We start from the raw sequence: 18,369 nt of genomic DNA on the forward strand, positions 1-18,369 counted from the left end.
GTGGTTCACCCGATCAAATGCTTTGGCCTGATCCAAGGACAGCATGTACCCCTTCCAGAGACCCGCACTACTCCGCTCCACTGCCTCCCTGACACTGAGGACAGCACTTAAGGTGCTTCGGCCTGGAACAGAGCAGTGCTGGGCCCCCGAAAGGAGCCGGGGTGCAAATTTCACCAACCGATTAAACAGTATCTTGGCCAGAAGCTTCCTGTCCGTATTGAGAAGAGCTATGGGCCTCCAATTCTCAATCCGGCTAGGATCTTTACCCTTTGACAGAAGAATCAGGGCTGACCTCCTCATTGACTTTGGTAGAGTGCCCGAGGAGAGACACTCATTGAATACCTCAGTCAAGAGGGGAGCTAAAGACTCCTTAAAGGTCCTGTACCACTCGGATGTTAAGCCATCCGGACCTGGCGACTTCTTGGGGGCGAGCCCCTCGATCGCCAGTCTCACTTCCTCTTCCCTGATTTCTTCTGCCAAAACATCAAGAGAGGGGTCTACCTCTGGCTCAGGAATAGTTTCAGCCAGGAAAGCCGACATCCCGTCTCGATCTAGATCCTTCCTTCCCAAGAGGTGCGAGTAGAAGGATCTGACGACCTCCAGGATCCCTGATCTGGACCGATTCAGAGATCCCGTACTATCAATCAGTCCTGAGACCACTTTACTACTCACTGACATCTTACAGTTCTTGTAAGGGTCGGGCGAGCGGTACCTCCCGTAATCCCTCTCAAAAACCAAAGATGCGTGCCTATCGTACTGACACCCCATCAGCAAGGATTTCACTCTGGAGATATCCTCCCGGCTACCTCCAGTCGAGACAAGGAGCTCGAGTTTCCTCCTCAGACCCTGATACAGGCGGTACCTATTCAGGGACCTGAGGCTCGAGAGCTGGCGGAAGAACCCCGCAACCCGCTTCTTGAATATCTCCCACCACTCTGACTTACTACTACAAAAGTCCAGTAAAGGTACCTGACTCTGAAGAAAATCCTCAAAGGACTGTCTTATCTCCGCTTCCTCCAGGAGGGACGAATTCAGCTTCCAATAACCTTTACCCATCCGGGGGGTCTATGAAACATTCAAGGAAAACAAAATCATACAGTGATCGGAGAATTCCACCTCAACCACGGACACTGCGAAAGAGACGGCTTCCTCCTTTAAATAAAACCTGCCTATCCTAGACCTGCAGCTACCTCGATGATAGGTGAAACCCACGTGGCCTGAGGGGCTCCGGATGTGGGCGTCCTCTAGGCGAGCTTCCCTAACTATATTATTGAGGGCCACGCTATCGTAAGCCAGCGGACCATTGGAACCTCTCCTATCTTGGGACCTCGTGACATTATTGAAGTCCCCTCCAAAAATCACTTGCCGGCTAGTAAAAAGGAAGGGCTTAATCCTCATAAAGAGATCTTTGCGGCCCCACTTGGTTTGTGGGGCGTAGATGTTAATGAGCCGGAGCTCTTGCCCCTTCATGAGGACATCTAAGATCAGGCACCTCCCCATTTCTAACTCAATAACCCGTCGGCATTCAACCGGAGCGGTAAAAAGGACCGCCACCCCACTATACGGCTCAGCCGCAAGAGACCAGTTGGAGGGCCCGCGCCTCCACTCTCTTCTGGCTTTTACCAGGGAGGCTAGATCTGACAACCTGGTCTCTTGCAGATACAAAATGTCGGCTTCAACACGGCCGAGAAAATCAAAGGCTGCGAATCTAGCCGTATCAGACTTTATGCTGGCACAGTTAATGGATGCCAGCATCAATGGGGTGAGTGCCGCCATCATGAGTGATTAAGTTAGACGGCCTCACCTTTATTTTTTCTTCCCCTTCTTCTTCGTCCCCTCATCCCCAGAAGAAGAAAGGGCAGGACCGCTTTTACCCCTTTTTTTGGACTCACTCTGGTCCATATGGTCCCCGTCTCCGTCCGACCCCGGTCTAGCCCTGCCCTCCGAGGAAGGTGCCTCAACAGGACAGGGCCCAGTTCCCCCCAGAGGCTCTCTCTCCCTAGGCACCTCGCCCTCACCTTCCCCCTCCAAGGAGGGGGAGGAGATGTTATCAAGGATGAGGTACCGGTTTGACAGGTCAACCAGAGGGGGGGCAGTCAGGCTTCCGCTTTGGACCCGGCCCGCAGTACGAGGGAGAGAGGGCTTGGACCTCTTCTTTCTCCCTTTCCTTTTGCCCTTGTCTTTCTTTTTGGCCTTCTCTACACTCTCCTCATCCACACCTTCATAGTGGGAGGAATCGGAAGAGTCGGCCATATTGCCCTCCTCTTCGCCCAGTCTCCTGACCTCCTCATCCAGCAAGTCCTCCTCCAGGGCTTCAGTAATTTCAGGGCCAGCTTCAGGAGCAGGGGCCGGAGCTACCCCCGTCACTTGGGCACTCTCCTGCTCCCTACTCCTCCTCCGATTTTCCTCCCGCCTTAGTTTGGCGGGGCCCTTCCTCCTCACTAGCCCTGGTGCGCCCCCATCCCTGCTCGTACCCTCTCCAGCCGAGGCAACTTCACAGCTCTCCCCAGCCGGAGCGGCTGCCGCACGGGCGAAGGCGCTAGGACAACGGCTGAAAGGGTGCCCGAGGACACCACACAGATGGCAGCGGATCTGCCTACAGGATGCGGCCAGATGACCCACCACACAAAGCACAGACCTGTACAGTACAGGCTGCGCTAAAATGGGTGGGGCTACCACACCTGTGACAGACCTTAGGCTGCCCCTGGTAGAAGACCTGGATCCTGTCACATCCAAGGAAGGCGGCTGACGGAATGTGGGCAACCGTACTCCCTGAACGCCTGAGTTTGACGGAAAACGTCCAGGCCCCGGACCAGATCCCGTGCTCATCAATGTTTTTCTTGGGCATGTCCGTCACATCCCCATACCGACCGAGCCAGGTCATGATGTCGTAACAAGAAAGTGACTCGTTACGGGTCAAAACGGTCACCTTCTTGACTGAGTTCTGACGGGAAATTGCCTTTACGGCAAAATCCCGCCAGCCGGGCTCGTTCTTCGCCACCTCGTAGTTTGACCAGAAGAGTTCGAGACCCTCTGGCCGAACGAAACTGACGTCAAACTCGGACGTACCGTAGGGGTGGATCAGGGCAAAGATGTCACGTGCCCTGAATTCCATCTGGAGGAGGAGCTCAACCACTTTAGCGCGAGGTGGGCACGCATCCTCACCCCTCCAAATCAGACGGACCACATTCCTGCGGTTATTGTCCTGCCCGGTTGTCGGGAGGGACCAGACCACCTCCCCATTCTGCTCTCGTAAAGCCCCCAAACCGTGCCTCTCTATCCAGAAAGACAGGTCGACCTCACCTCTTCCCTCTACCTGGATCGACCTGTCTCCCCTACGCAGAGCCTCCAGGAGGCGCTGTTGCAAGTAACCCCCGGGGACGGACGGAGACGGGGACCCCCCTGGACCCCCGGCAGCGACATTAGCATAGCTCCTAGGAGCAGTCACTGCCGGGGGGCAGCCGGGCCAGACCCAGACCCAGAACCACCATTCACACCACCACTCACACCACCACTCACATCATCCTTTTTTCCATTCATACCACTACTCCCACCAACATTCACTCCACTGACACTCCTCTCATCCACAACACTACTACACTCAGCATTCTCACTCATACCCTGCCTAACTGATTCTGGGCTGGCTGGGAATTGTAGTACCGCTGGCTTCATTACAGTCTTTTTTTCCGGCTTGGTTGCTGCTGCTGCTGCTGACGATGGCTCCTCCTGACTGGGCAATGATCCCGGCACCGGGACACTCCCCCCCCCCCCCTCACAGGGGAGTTCCCCGCAGTGCCCGCAGAACAAACTGTACTCGGGGGACCGCCCCCCGAGCACACGGACTCAACGCTCTCTGGCGCCCGGACACTCCCCCCCCTCACAGGGGAGTGCCCCGCGGCGCCAGTAGTGCCCACAGTACTCGGGGAACCGCCCCCCGAGCACACGGCAGCGTAACTCTCCTCCGGCACTTGGACACGCCCCCTGCCACCCTGGGGCGGTCCTGCAGTGCCAGAGCTGCCCGGCATGAGCCCATCCTGCCCTTCCCTACCGACAGGATGGGTGGGCTTCACGACTATTGCGCCCTTAGCCTTTCCTGACGCCTTACTGTACTCCCCGTGCTGGCCCCGCTCCACCACAGGAACGGGGTCTGGCAGTTTGGGGGAGCCCGCAGCCTGAACCAGCTTTGCAGCTGGCCCAGACTGCTGGAAGGGGACAAATACATATTGTACTGTCTCCTTGGTCTTCCGTTTCTTAGACCTCTGCTGGACCACCACATCTTCACACTCCTCGTCCCCAAAGGTGAAATTCTGGAGGTGGGCTGGGGACTCCTGCATCACAATTGCCCTCAGCAGACCCCCAGCCTCACCCTCCACGTCATCCTCCTCACTTTCGCTTGGTGGTAGTGCCACCTGTCCAGCCTCAATGTAGCTGTCCTGGGTGTCACATGGAGCAGCTACAACATTCACACTTTCCTCCATCTTCTCATCTTCCTCCTGTACCACTTCACCACCATCCTCACTATCTTCGCCGCCACTACTCTCCCCATCATCCACCTCCACCTTACCTGGGGATTTCGTGGCGGCAAACCGATCGATGTTGATCAGCTTCTCCTTGAAGAGGCCGCTCCCCTCCAGTATCTCCGCTCTCCTCGCCTCCAGCTTCACAATCTCGCCCTTCAGCGATGTTATCCTCTTCTTCAGTTCTGGCTTGCTCTTTCTGGATCCGGTACTCATCAGACTCTGGGTCGCACGCAGATCCTCTCTGGCCATCCTCAGCTCCTTGCCGCGCTGCTCGTACTCCGCAAACCTTGCGGCCATGCGGGCCCACTCTCCGACCACATCTCCACACTGCTTTTCCGTGCCTTTCTTCCACCAGTGGATCTCTGGCTGGCACCCGTAGCCTGGGTAGCAGAGCCTGCATTGCTGCAGACTCTGCCCGTTCTTCTCCCGGCCGGAACAATGGCTGTCGAAGTTTTCACTCCACTTCCCGCCAGCCTGGAATGGGGAGCGGAGCCACGAGGCTCCATTGCAGGAGCTTCTTCCCCAGGAATCTGCCACAAATCTGGGGAAGGCTTGTTGGAAATCTCTGCTTGGCTCTGCTCTGCTGGAAGTCTCAGGAGACACACCCGCACACACCCTGCTGGGAGCTGTAATCACTGTCTATGTAGAGGACAGGAGCTTCTTCAGTGTCCCAAAAAATGTAAAATAGAGCTGCCCCCACCTGGAGCAGCTTACCCTGTAGGAGAAACGCGCGTAGGAGTAGCGCCATCCCGATCTCTGTCCGGCATCTTTCTTTTGTGGGTATTGATATGTATCATGTTATTACACTGATGCAGTTTTCTCATGTTTAAGGCACTTAATGCATTTGGCACTTTCACTGTACTATTACAATATGATTAATTGTTGCACAAATTTTGTTCCATATTGCTGCTTTCTACATAACATGCACTTTTATTAGTCACATACCCATCCACTATCATCTATGATTGGCAGATGTTCCGGTGATGTCGCTGTATTTTTGTGATGCTGTTCCCCCCTTTTTTAACTCTTTGATTTTTAATGTATATCAATAAATATATTTTATGAGTGACTCCAATTGGTTCTTTGTTTGGTGTATTTAATAATAGGAGGTCACATTACATGGTGCCTACAATTATTCAGTAAGGATAGTACAGTGTCAGTACTTATTGACCTATCTACCTTAGTGTATCCCTTACAAGTGTGTTTTGTTGTTTGGTGAATAACCCTGGTACTGGTAAAGAGTAGTGTGGTAAGCTGTAGGGGTATAGGGTAAACAGGGGTGTTGCAGAGTAGTGATGCAGCGTATAGCATTAACCCTTGATTGTCGTGACGCCAGGGTGTGGGCTTCCTCTATGTATATGTCCTACCGCCACCCGTCCCAGGAACGATAGGGAGGAATAAAGGATTGTCCACAGCAGGATTGAAGTTCCTGTACAATAAGCATTTCAAGTTCCTGTACAATAAGCATTTACATTGACTTAACCCTGGACCAACATTTTATTCTAACAACAAAAATTTTCCAGATGCATTTGCCCGGTGTGAGTGCAAATTTGCTGCACAAAAGGAAAATATATTACTCTATAGGTATGTACAATAGAACAATCACACACACAAGGATCAACAGTCCACCTGTGCTAAGAGTCTATGAGAAAACACGGCTACCACATCAGCCGGGCACACACTTATGAATCTCCCAGTACCAGGAGTCTCTCGGCCATGGGCCGGGCAAAGCTTGACGGTTACATTGCATAACAGGAACTCTCATGGCATAGTCCTGCCCGGCACTTTCTTGAACCCATTGCATTGAACAGTCTGTACAAAAACAAAAGAAAGGCACTAGGTATCCAAATAGTTAATGTAGGCTCTACCGGTGATCTTTGCGGACACCCCACCCTCGCCTGATGGGATTCTTGCCCCTCTGGGCCTCAGAGCGAGGTGAGGACCCCTTCAAAAGGTTAATAGCTGTATCCAGGGCAACGTTGGTGAGCCTGGACTGGGACACTGACGGATTTACACTAACCACAAAGTTAATGGCCACTGCAGAGCCCACTGGAACCGTGGTTGGTGCCGGTTGATTCGGCCTCACCTCCTTGATAGGAGTAGGCCGCGGCACTTGTGAGGTTGGTGCTCGCTGGTTAGGCCAAGCCTCCTCAGGGGGAATAGGCCTGTGCACATTTGAAGACATGAAGACATGCAGATGGGACCTTGGCTGATGTTGAAGATCCATGTCGTGGGAGCTAAAACTTTTCTTTTCGTTGCAGGAAGTTTTAGAAGACCTTGTCGGCCTGAGTCCGAATGGATCCGCCTCCCAGTCATCCGAGGGAAAAGGGGTGAAGGGGAGTTGAGTCGGGTCGGGTTCTTGGGCCTCGTGACTGCTGCAGCCCACTCACCCCGCAGACTCTGAACAGGGGTGTACTCAACTATTTCCCCCGCCTCCAAGGAGTGGTACTTTCTGGGCATATAATCCTGCTGTACGGCTCTGCGGTTCACCAGGATGGTACCCCCATGCCTGCAATCTTGGAGGGTACCAAATCCCCTGGCCTTGTCAAATGTTATGACTGTAGCGCGTCGGTGCTCTAGCGGTGCTTCACCCTCTCGGGGGTAGTCCCACATTCTAATATAAAGGTCCTCCAGCTGTTTGGTGTCTCTTTGCCGCTTAACCCTTTTTGCATAGGGGAGATGGAGATCCTTTGGCCCATAGCGCTCCCTGTGCTGGGCTCTCAGCTTCTCTATGATTGCGGCAGTTTCAGCCTCCCTGCGGGCCCTCTCTCTCTGTGCTGTGGGGACCGTGCAGACTGAAGAGGTCGCGCTGCAGTGCTCCTTTTATGTGGGGCTTCTCCAAAATGGGTACGTCATCTGTGTAGCCCCGACTTCCGCTCCCCTTGCAAACAATAGCACTGAATTTAAGTTCCCTTTCAGCTGCGACACGTGTACTTGATGTCCCCGCCCAGGGGCGGGTCGTGGAGCAGCACGGGCTTTCTTCGCATGCTTTTCGGGCACGTGATTAACCCCTCCAGGGAAGAATGGCCCAGAGGATCGTAGCATGGCTTCACTACGCACTTTACACATCCTTGTAGCAGATAAATCTTTTCCTCCCCCCTTGCTTTTTGTGCACACCTCTCATACACAGTATTCTCAGTACAGTCCCGTACACGCATGTGTGTGCGCAAAATGATTCGCTTGATGCAAAATCTTTTCACAGTTCATAAGTCATAGTCTTAATGGGGGAGTACTCTTTATAATAATGATGGCAACAGCTGTAGGCACACACCCGTATCCTGTTTGTAAGATGCCAAAAACCTATGTGGTAAGCTGTAGGGGTGTAGGGTGAACAGGGGTGTTGCATAGTAGTGATACAGGGTATAGCATTAACCCTTGATTGTCTTGACGCCAAGGTGCGTCTATGTATATGTCCTACCACCACCTGTCCCAGGAACGATAGGGAGGAATAAAGGATTGTCCACAGCAGAAGTTGAAGTAAACTAGAAATAACTTTACAGCAGATTTTATGCAGATGCAGATAACAAACAGTCTTTTACAAGAGGACCGGGATACAGGCTCCTCACAGGTTGGCTGGGACTTTGTAGTGAAATAAGCTTTGATTTTGCTGTACACTGTTCCACTGAATTTAGGGGTAGGTTTGCAGATCTGGACTGTCTGTAGAATTCTATGGTGAGTCTGGTTTCAAGTCAAAATAGTCCAGAAAAGACCATTGTATGTTGAAAATATTGTATGTTGAGGCCATTGTACGTTAAGGGGTCACTGTGTTATAATTGATGGTCGGACAAGTCCTTTAAAGAGATATGTACATGGGGTTTCAGATAAAATGAAGTAGTTCCATAAGGATCTATAGATTTTATGGTCATATAAAAAAAAATAAAAAAAAATACCAATGGTGTGGATGGCCTGTATTAATTTGCTGAAAAAGATATAATCAATGCAATTCATATGACCTAGGCTGACAAATAACAAAATAAACCCCAGGTCTTTGATTCAAGGTCTTTAATCTAGCATAGTTTATATCTATACAATAAATAAAACATAGAACAGGGATTTAATGAAATCAAAATATACAGTTTTATTAAAGAAACAATTGACTCAAAAATTTTAATAAGTGAAACTATCATATAACTAACCATCTTAATCTACATAAGCGTACATTTTTAATCACATGATCTCAAACTATTTAAGCAATAATACAACAGTGTCAAACTGTAAAAAAAAAAAAACACAATTATTCACAATATATCAGCCTTAGGGATTCAGCTAAATATAATGTAAAACAAGCCTACAATCACTCTATGCCATAGGACAACATTGAACTATTGAAACTTCCTTTGTTTAGAGACCAAACTTCTAAATAAAGTTAACTCAGTCTGATAAACACAGTAATTTTGTTATATACCATGTTTTATGCACATACTCCGGCCCTAAGACATCTTATCCCCTATCTGTCATGCCCCCTCCCATAGATGTGCATTGAGGCGGCGGGGCGTTATGCACCGGGCAGAGTCGTGATGTCAAGATACAGACTCGGCACCTCGAGCGCTGTGTGCAGCTCATACCGGTGAGAGATTGCGGGGTTCCCCAGCAGTGGGAGCCCCACGATCAGACATCTTATCCCCTGTCCTTTGGATAGGGGATAAGATGTCTTAAAGCCAGAGTACCTCTTTAATATCCGACAGGTCTTAACCTGTCTATGGGATGTATGAACATACCAAAAGAGATATTTCTCTATGTGGTTCAGACCCAAAAACTTTAGTAATCTTCAGAATTCACTGAAGCTTTATCTGACACACGGTGACTACTATGGTCTGCAATTGGCAAATCACTTAGATGCCTAAGACCAGTCAAGTATCAAAGGATTCTATCAGCAAAATAAATTGATAATGGTATCAGAACTTATACTATACCAATATCGCAAAGTTCTGAGATCAAAACCCGTCAGATGGGATCCCAGGAGGACAAATCCAGAGGTATATCGTGTATACAACAGTTCCTTCTCTCCAGACTTTTCCCAACCACTGTTGCCAACTACCGTTGTTCTCTGACCCCGCCTTATCCCTCAGTATCTAAATCTAACCCAACTTATTTCTCCACTATGCCCCCTTGGGTCATAGGACGCACCCCCGGGGCAATACCTTACTCCACCTACTGATGGCAGTTTTGCACTGTCTATTGCCCAGGGCACTATAATGGGTTAAACCTTTGTCAGCATAAAATAAAGTAAAATACTTTAAGACAAATATAAGACAAATAACAAAAAGAAGATAAAGCCTCTGTGACAGGGTTACAGCACCTGTTGTTATGAGAGGTATTCTCCCATAGTAAGCTTCCCACATAAATGGAAGCATTTTAATCATGTGAGAACTAAACAATTGCTGCTCTAAGCTTTAATTTCTCAACTAGTTGTAATGGCTGACCAGGTGTCAAAATGGAGACTCATGTCTCTATTTCATTCTGACGTATGTCATGCCTGACAGGGGCAACCACAGGCTGTCCATTATTTGCGAGGAATTGCACAGATCTCATGCTTCTGTGGGGTTAAAGTGAAGCCAACGGCAGGGTTGAGATCCAGCTTTGCCCCAGGAGGAGCTTTGAATGTGAAGGTTTGTAACAACTTTGTGAAAAAGAGGAAAAGCTCCATTTTAGCCAAGTTCTCTCCAACACAACTTCTCTTCCCTACAAAAAGGAGCAGAGAGAAAACATTATTGTATTAGCCCATAATGGAGTCTAGTGGCCGAAAGTCCCTCCAAGTGGTTTCAGCGTTTCATATCTTTACTTTGATGTTACTCACCAACAGAAAATGGTATAAAGGCCTCATTCTTGACAAATCTTCCATTGGAGTCGAGAAAATGTTGGGGGTAAAATTCATCAGGTTTCTTGAAGTATTTGGTGTCTCGTAGGACAGATGTCAGTGATGGAATGATGTGAGTCCCCTGAAAGGTTTGGGAATTCATGAATTATTCTCCATGCTGAGATTGACCAAAAAGTAGAGTCTTTAGGGTAAAGCCAATATTATGTGGACCAATGGGCCCTACATGTTATTCTTTACCTTTGGTATGAAGAAGCCCTTCAGAGTGACATCTTGAGTAGTCATACGTGGCACATTGGTTGGCACAAGATTGGCGAACCTCTGAATTTCATGAATTACTGCTTCTGTGTATGGCATTTGTTGGCGGTGCACCAACTGGGGTTCAGCTGAACCAATGACTTCTTCAATTTCTTTTTGAACGTTTTCTGTAACAAAAGTAAGAAATACTATTAATGACTTCTAGCATGCCTTATCGTGAATTCATTTGTCTAAATTTCCAATACAGATATACCTTACTAGTGATCCGATACAGAAAGTATTGCTTGGAAACTATGACATTTTATCAACCCAACCACATACTCCCCATCTAAAGATGTAACATGTAACATGAAACATGTAACATGAAGCTTATAGACCCCAATACATTCTGTCAAGTCCCCCCACCTACCATGTACCATTTATAATATTGGTGTCTTCTTGTTGTGAGCTCCCTCAAGCACCAGGGCTCATAAGCCACTTCTGCCTCTGCACCACCCATAGCTACCATACTGTCCCCAGCTCTTTTTATGAAGTGTGAAATGATCCATGAGCTCCACTCCATTGGAAAACATTCTGGTCCTTATGTGATGATAAATTTTAGTGAAATATTACAGGACACCACCAGAGCTGCCCTCACGTCTGTATCATAGGAATCGCATAGTCTGCCTCTAAAGCAACTACAACTCAAAAATACAAGGACATTTCTCTAGAAGAAGTCCTCTTTGAGAAGACCACTTCCTTAACCAGATTTCCTAGGACTGATTTTATGCTGTGCATTATATATATTATTATATATTACACACACTGACCATAGAAGATCACACACATGCACGCAGGAGATCAGGAGCCTCAGCAGACCAACAGAGGGCCTGGGCAGGGTAAGCCCCACATGATATTCGATTTGGCAGATTAGAATATGTTTTCTAGCTCTGGGGGTAGGTATAGGAGCATAAATGGTGAGCTCGGAATTGTTACACTATTTACAGTGAGCAGGGTATGAACATAAAACGGGGTGGTGGTGGGGAGGACATAAATTGAGGAAAATGGTCATGAGATTGGGGAGTTGGGCATAAAATGGAGGGGGTTGGTCATGGAAAAAGGGAAGGGTCATGGAAACTAGACATGAAATAGGCAATTTCACCATTTGTTTTATATCGGAATCGCATAACGGAATTGCAAGAGTTACCTCCATAATCGCAATGATATTTTCCTCAAGTCTTTCAGCCCTATACGATATTAATCAGTACATAATTTTAAATCTATATATGATATAATTTTAACATTTTTTCATTTATCTTCATTTACTAAAGGGGTTATCCAGAGATATGTGCACAGGTTGTGTAATAAAATGCCTATACTTATCTCTCTCGCTCCCTCATAGCCTCCGGTATCAGGGTACCTGGTCTCCACTGACACTTCCCTTCCCAGAACTGTAGATGTTACATCATGTCCCCGCTCCAACAAACACTAGCAGCAGCGGTGTCCTATCTCAGTCAGTGATGTTCGGAGCGGTGATGTGACGTAGCGTCTGCTGTTCTGGGAAGAGTAGTTTCAGCATTCTCTCTTTCTAAAAATTCCTCCAAACATTCCTCTCTGCAGTGTCTCTTCTCTTCCCATGGGTTGCTTTATGACAAACCAGATAAGTCCACTTACGGAGAAGCCAGTTAGTTTCACTCCAGTTTTGTGCGGGTTTTAGAAAATAGTGTGTGTCTAGTGGAATGCTCCATTTTCCCTTGTGTCAGTTCAGATTAGAACTATGCAAAACTCTGAAAGACTTCGTTAGCTACCCTCCTCCCAAATCTCTAAACCAGGCCAGGACTCTTGCTGTACTAAGAGAATGTAGATCGGATCTGTCCTCCACTCCGGCCCCTCATCTTTTGCCAAATTCACCTGTTATTCCTTTTAATTCTTTCATATTTACAGAAGAAGTTATCTTGCCCAGACTTTGCAGGTTGCATCCTAGTCCCGGAGAGGCATATCTATAGTGTAAGGCTCGTCTTCATGAGGTCTTACTGTGGTGGAATGGTACTCACTATTTGATCTAATGGTATGCTAAGAACCTCAAATTTTCCTATAGCATTATTGTAATTAAAAATTATTTACATTATACATATATTAGAGTGCACCTGCATATTTATTACAGTTCTTTTTGATGTGTGGACAATTTTGTTATTATTTTTATTAGGGGAGAGTCACACACACCACATCCGCAGCATATTTGACGCAGTTCCACGTTTGTCCCTCCCCTCAGCTGTCCGGAGATTGCCAAATATACAGCGATGGCAGGATGCAACACTGCACCTCCCTTAGCAGGAGGGACGTAGATCTGCACACAGCCCCACTCCTATGATGGGGATGTAGATCTGCACAGCCCCACTCCTGTCATGGGGATGTAGATCTATGTCCCCAGGAAAGGAGAGGGGCTGTGCAGATTAGTGTTGCTTGCGAATATTCGCAATGTGAATTTTATTCGCGAATATCGCATATTACGAATATTTGTTTTTTTTTATTTAATTTCTTTTCACAGTACACATCACAGTGATCATCCCTCTCTGCTTCCTGCTTGTCTGGTTTAAAGAAGGCTCTAATACTACTGTGTTAGACTGGCGTGCAAATTTTCGCATATGGGAAAATTAGCACATGCAAATCTTCGCATATTCGAATTTCCACATATGCTAATTTTTGTATATGCTAATTTTCCCATATGCGAATTTACGCATATGCGAAAATATACCGCGAATATTACGAATATGCGAATGTCGCAAATATATGACAAATATTCGTCCATATATTTGCGAAATATCGCGAATTCGAATATGGCCTATGCTGCTCAACACTAGTGCAGATCAACATCCCCATGACAGGAGCTGGGCTGTGTAGATCTACGTCCCTCCTGTCAGGACAGGAGCGGGGTTGTGCAGATCTATGTTCCTCCAACTAAGGGATGTGTGAGGAGGGAGCTGTGTAGGGGAGCGGGGCTGATAAGGGAGGTACGAGGAGAGAGCTGAGAGAGGTGAAGAGTTGTGTCCTGCCCAGCTCTTCCTTCCCTTCCCCTCCCCTTGCCGTATATTTGGCAATCTCCGAACAGTGAACGCAGAACTGCATAGGACGCAGTTGTGCACCTCATACCGGCAGTCACAGAGCAATGGCCAAGTGAGCTCCCTGCAGCTCTGTGTGTCCGCTAATAGCAGTGAATTTACTTCCGGCAGTCATAAGCTGAAACACAGAGCTCCTTGGCCACAACAGGAAGCTCGCTCTGCCGTTGCACTGTAAATACCGGCAGGGTCAAATAAGCTGTGGATTCTCTGTGTCTGACCCTGCCCTAAGTTGATACCTGTGATAAATAATTAAAAAAGACCTTGGAAGAAAGCATATATTTTTTTCACTTTACCACACTGAGTGCACTTTCTAGATAGATAGTGTCACGTCTGGGCAAGGAAAGGGTTCAGCCCTAAACTCACCCACTGCCTTTGTCCCCTAGGCAGCAGGTCCGTAACCACGGTGCCGGTCCCTTCCTATATAAGTGAAGGCCGTAAACAGTAAATACAATAATAACTACAATAATACAGACACAGGTCAGAGAACAGTAGGGAGCAGACAGACTTACAGAAGCAAAACTAACTCACACACACAATAATTCAAAGTCCACTATCTGCATCAAAACTAGGAGTTGTCAAAGTACAAAAACGCTAATACCAGAGAAAAGAGTCAGAGAGTGGAGCCAAAGGGTCAAAATGCCAGATATCACAGATACAGTATAAAGCTAGCTAGGAGATAAACAGAGCTCTTTAGCATGCAAAGACTAGGAGTAGACTGCCAGCTTAAATAGGCCCAGACCAGGTGCTCACATCAAGGTCAGCTGACCAGTCTCAGAAGACAGGCATAACCATAGCAACAAGACGAAACAAAAGACCTAAAAATTAACCCTTCGGGTTTTTACAGATAGTTATTGGATTTCCAAATCCCAACTAGTAACAGCTCCTTACCTTGAACTTTAGGATACTTCATCATTAATAGAAGGCCCCATCTCAGTGTGGTAGAAGTTGTCTCCATTCCAGCACCGAACAAGTCCGCTACCAGAGTGGTTAAGTTTAAATCATGAAAATATAATTCAGGTTTCTCCTAAAACATTCAAAATATGAAATGTAGAAGGGAAACAGTACATACGCATGTAAAATAGATCAAGATCCTGGATATTAGTCCATGAGAATGGGTTGCCCAGAGGCCCAAGGCTCAGAGCACTCCCTACCCCTGCTCAATGCACTGGAAAATTAAGGAAAAAAAAGAAGATTGATCTGGCGCTTGAGCTTTATTTTACATCTTTAAAAACAAAGTTCACTCCAGTGTGCACAGGACAGGTAAATCTGGACGCGTTTCGAGCGTGTCCACTCTCTTTATCACAGACATTGAAACTCCCTGACCCTGTTCGTTAAAAAGGAACGGGAAATGGAGGAGTGCATTAAGTCACAGAAATCACATATGTGAAATAAAATCTAATTAAGAACGACATAGACACTCTTTTGATTTAGAAAAACACACTTATGTGTACACTGACCTATGGTCTGCATTGGCAATATACCATTTCACGTTATGTCACACATTTTTAACCCGTACGTTGTGGCTAGACTAGACAATAACAGGCATGTACAAACAAGAAGAAACTAAAAAGTGATATAGATGAAAACAGTGGTGGGTGTACTCATTATTACAAAATATGTAATGAAAATTGCAATAAAACATATTAGTCATAATGTACCAGCAATTCCTGTCTAATATTGAAACATTCAGGTATGTAGGTGTCAAGCACGAACTGCCAGTAAGCTTCTCTATTTCATCTCTATTAAGTTTTTATGCAAATCACCACCTCTGGTTCCCGACATCACTTTTTTGTTGATGTACACTGTAAAAAATAACTTTTTGAACCACCATGTGTTTCTACGAAATGTAAGGAGGCACCTGATTTAGAATGAGTTGAATTATTGTTAATATCAATATATATATATATATATGAACTTTGTTTTAAACACGTTAAAGTAAAGCTGGAAGTTTTACTCAAGCACTGGATCAATCTTCTTTTTTTCTGTGACAATCCCACGTATTAAGTACTTGCGGATCCGTGAGGAGAGAATTAGTGGGAGGTGAGCTGAATTTTCATTTCTTTGACTGGAAAATTAACGCTAACTTAGTGGGACAACCACTATGGTTAAATCTCATTTCTTTACCTCTTTCTGTTTGACCAGAAAAGAATCTATGAGATTTCTCTGGTCATTGACGTCCAGTTCATCCCTTTGCTTTGTGAAAACCTCTCTGATAAATGAATGTAATTCATCTGTGGTTTTTCGAACAGTTTGGTGACTTCCTGGAATCCATCGCATCAGGGCTGGAAATGCGTTGTACAACTGTGGGGAAAAAGTAAACATAGTCATAATATAAAAAACACATCAGTAATACTCATATTGACTTGGAAGGTCTGGGCTGTAGGGGAACATTGAACAATTGGGACCAATGTATCCATGAAATGAAACTGACTGCGATCAATGGGGTGACCAAGTGTGGCCAAAATACAAAACCAAGAGAAAGTTGCGGCCAACATTAAACTTCCTACATAATTCAGGATTTCACCATATACACCTTAGGCTGGATTCCCACTTGACAGTTTTTTGGATATCTGCCACTGACCTGTTTGTGAGCCAAAGCCAGAAGTGTATTCAGAAAAAATGGGAAATATAAAGGAAGGACTTATACTTCTCCTGCCTGCTGGATCCACTTCTGGCTTTGGCTCAAAAACTGTTGTGACAGATGAGTGAGGCAAAAAAGCATTTAGTCAGCCACCAATTGTGCAAGTTCTCCCACTTAAAAAGATGAGAGAGGCCTGTAATTTTCATCATAGGTATACCTCAACTATGAGAGACATGAGAAAAAAAATCCATAAAATCACATTGTCTGGTTTTTAAAGAATTTGTTTGCAAATTATGGTGGAAAATAAGTATCTGGTCAATAACAATTCACCAAAAGATCACCGAAGTGATCCACTAATTCCCTATATTTCCCATATATTTGTTGAAAGGTATAATCTTTATTAATTTCAAAACACCAACAAAAAAGGAGTTACAATTTGCAGTGTGTCTCTCCTCCTATATTATTAATTATCTGTGCCAGCCAGGCATCACCTATTATCTACCTGTGTGTACCTGCAGTGTACACACGGATAGTGGAGGAGTCTACACTGTATATTAAAAAACCTATCCTATGCCCCCCTCGACATGTTTCGCCGCAAGACGCGGCTTTGTCAAGAGGCTTAGGGGCACTGAATGAAAAAGCGCCAAAACTGGGGTTAAATAACCTCCTATTGTGACATCATGGTGGGGTGATATCCACTTCTGATTGGTGGGACACCATCCCATCCAATCATCCTCTATTTAATTTGATGGACATTTCCATGCACCTATTGCTGCTCTCATAGTTCAACCAATCCGCATAGTTGTTTATTGGTTGCCTCGGTAATGCATCACATGATTACTGCGTCATGATCTCAGAGCCGATGTTCACATCCGCCTCCTGCGCTATGACCCCTGCGCAAGCTCTTGTACCAGCGCCAATATCCACATCCGCTTCCTGCGCCGTGACCCCTGCGCGAGCTCTTACACCAGCGAGCGTACCTTACTGTCGGAGCTGCGCAGTTCTATATGCGCGGGGACTTAGTCTCCACGGGCATTTCCAAATAGATATAATAGTCAGTCACTATATAATTTCATATGCGCCAGAATTTTTCTATATACGGGCTGCGTAATGTAATCTGCGTACATACTTGGTCTTTCATAGTGCTCCATGTTAATAGGGATAAGCTCCAATAAAATACATTATTGCTCTATATGATATTCTATATTATTCTATATTGTATATTATTATCACCATAGAAGTAGTTAATTATTTAGTGATAATTAAAAGGCAGCATATTGGTCCATCATGGTTAGTCCATCTACAATTCCCTCCCTGATGTCACTTCGGCAGGGTGTTTAATAATTGTGTTGATAATTGTACACGATGTTTATACATTATGGCAGCTATTCTAAATGAATGCTGAGAAGGTAAATCCCTCATTGAGTCCATTAGGGCTCAGGCTTTTGAGTCGCTGTATCCATCTTGCTTCTTCACGGAGTCATTTCTTATCTAAGTTGCCTCTTCTGGGGCCCAATGTCATCTTGATTAGTCCCCAAAATTTAAGGGTTTGTATATCACCTCTATGAAAATTTCTAACATGTCTCGCCAGTGGGGTATCAGTCCCGGTGCGGATAGTGCTGAGATGTTGAGATATCCGTCTTCTCAGTTGCTGTGTGGTTTTGCCCACATATAGCTTACCACATCCGCACTGGGCAATATATATTACTCCAGAAGTCTGGCAGTTGATAAAATCCCTAATAACATATTTCTTGTTATCAATTGGGTTAACAAATTCTTTCATCCTAGGCAGGAATCCACAAAAGGTACACTTTCCACAGGGATGGGACCCTTTTATTGTAGACTTGAGCCATGTTCTTTCAGTTTTTTCAGCATAGAGGCTGTGAACCAGATGTTCTCTGATATTTTTCCCTCTCCTATATGTGATCGAAGGAAAAGGGGGGATGACATCTCTCAGATCATTGTCTGCCTGTAGAATAGGCCAGAATTGACGTAAAATATTCATTACCTGACGACTATTCTCGTCAAAAGTGCCAATACATCGTACCGTCTTAGTTATTGTTCCCGTTGTCTGTTTACTTTTCAGTAGCTCCTGTC

The 18,369-nt window shown here is 46.2% G+C and overlaps 1 protein-coding gene across 1 annotated transcript in view; it reads right to left on the minus strand.

Moving 5' to 3' along the window:
- Positions 1-8,526: 8,526 nt before the first annotated feature.
- The window catches only part of LOC130361215 (cytochrome P450 2K6-like), a 128,263-nt gene continuing 118,420 nt past the window's right edge, over positions 8,527-18,369 (minus strand). The window contains exons 10-14 of the mRNA XM_056563948.1: positions 15,816-15,992; positions 14,580-14,715; positions 10,576-10,760; positions 10,318-10,459; positions 8,527-10,202 (exon numbers count right to left, since the gene is read on the minus strand). Coding sequence (XP_056419923.1) covers positions 10,024-10,202; positions 10,318-10,459; positions 10,576-10,760; positions 14,580-14,715; positions 15,816-15,992 — 819 coding nt within the window. The 3' untranslated portion in view covers positions 8,527-10,023. The remainder of the gene's footprint in view (positions 10,203-10,317; positions 10,460-10,575; positions 10,761-14,579; positions 14,716-15,815; positions 15,993-18,369) is intronic.

The sequence above is a fragment of the Hyla sarda genome, chromosome 3 (genome assembly GCF_029499605.1).
Source record: "Hyla sarda isolate aHylSar1 chromosome 3, aHylSar1.hap1, whole genome shotgun sequence".
NCBI classification, from domain to species: Eukaryota; Metazoa; Chordata; class Amphibia; order Anura; family Hylidae; genus Hyla; species Hyla sarda.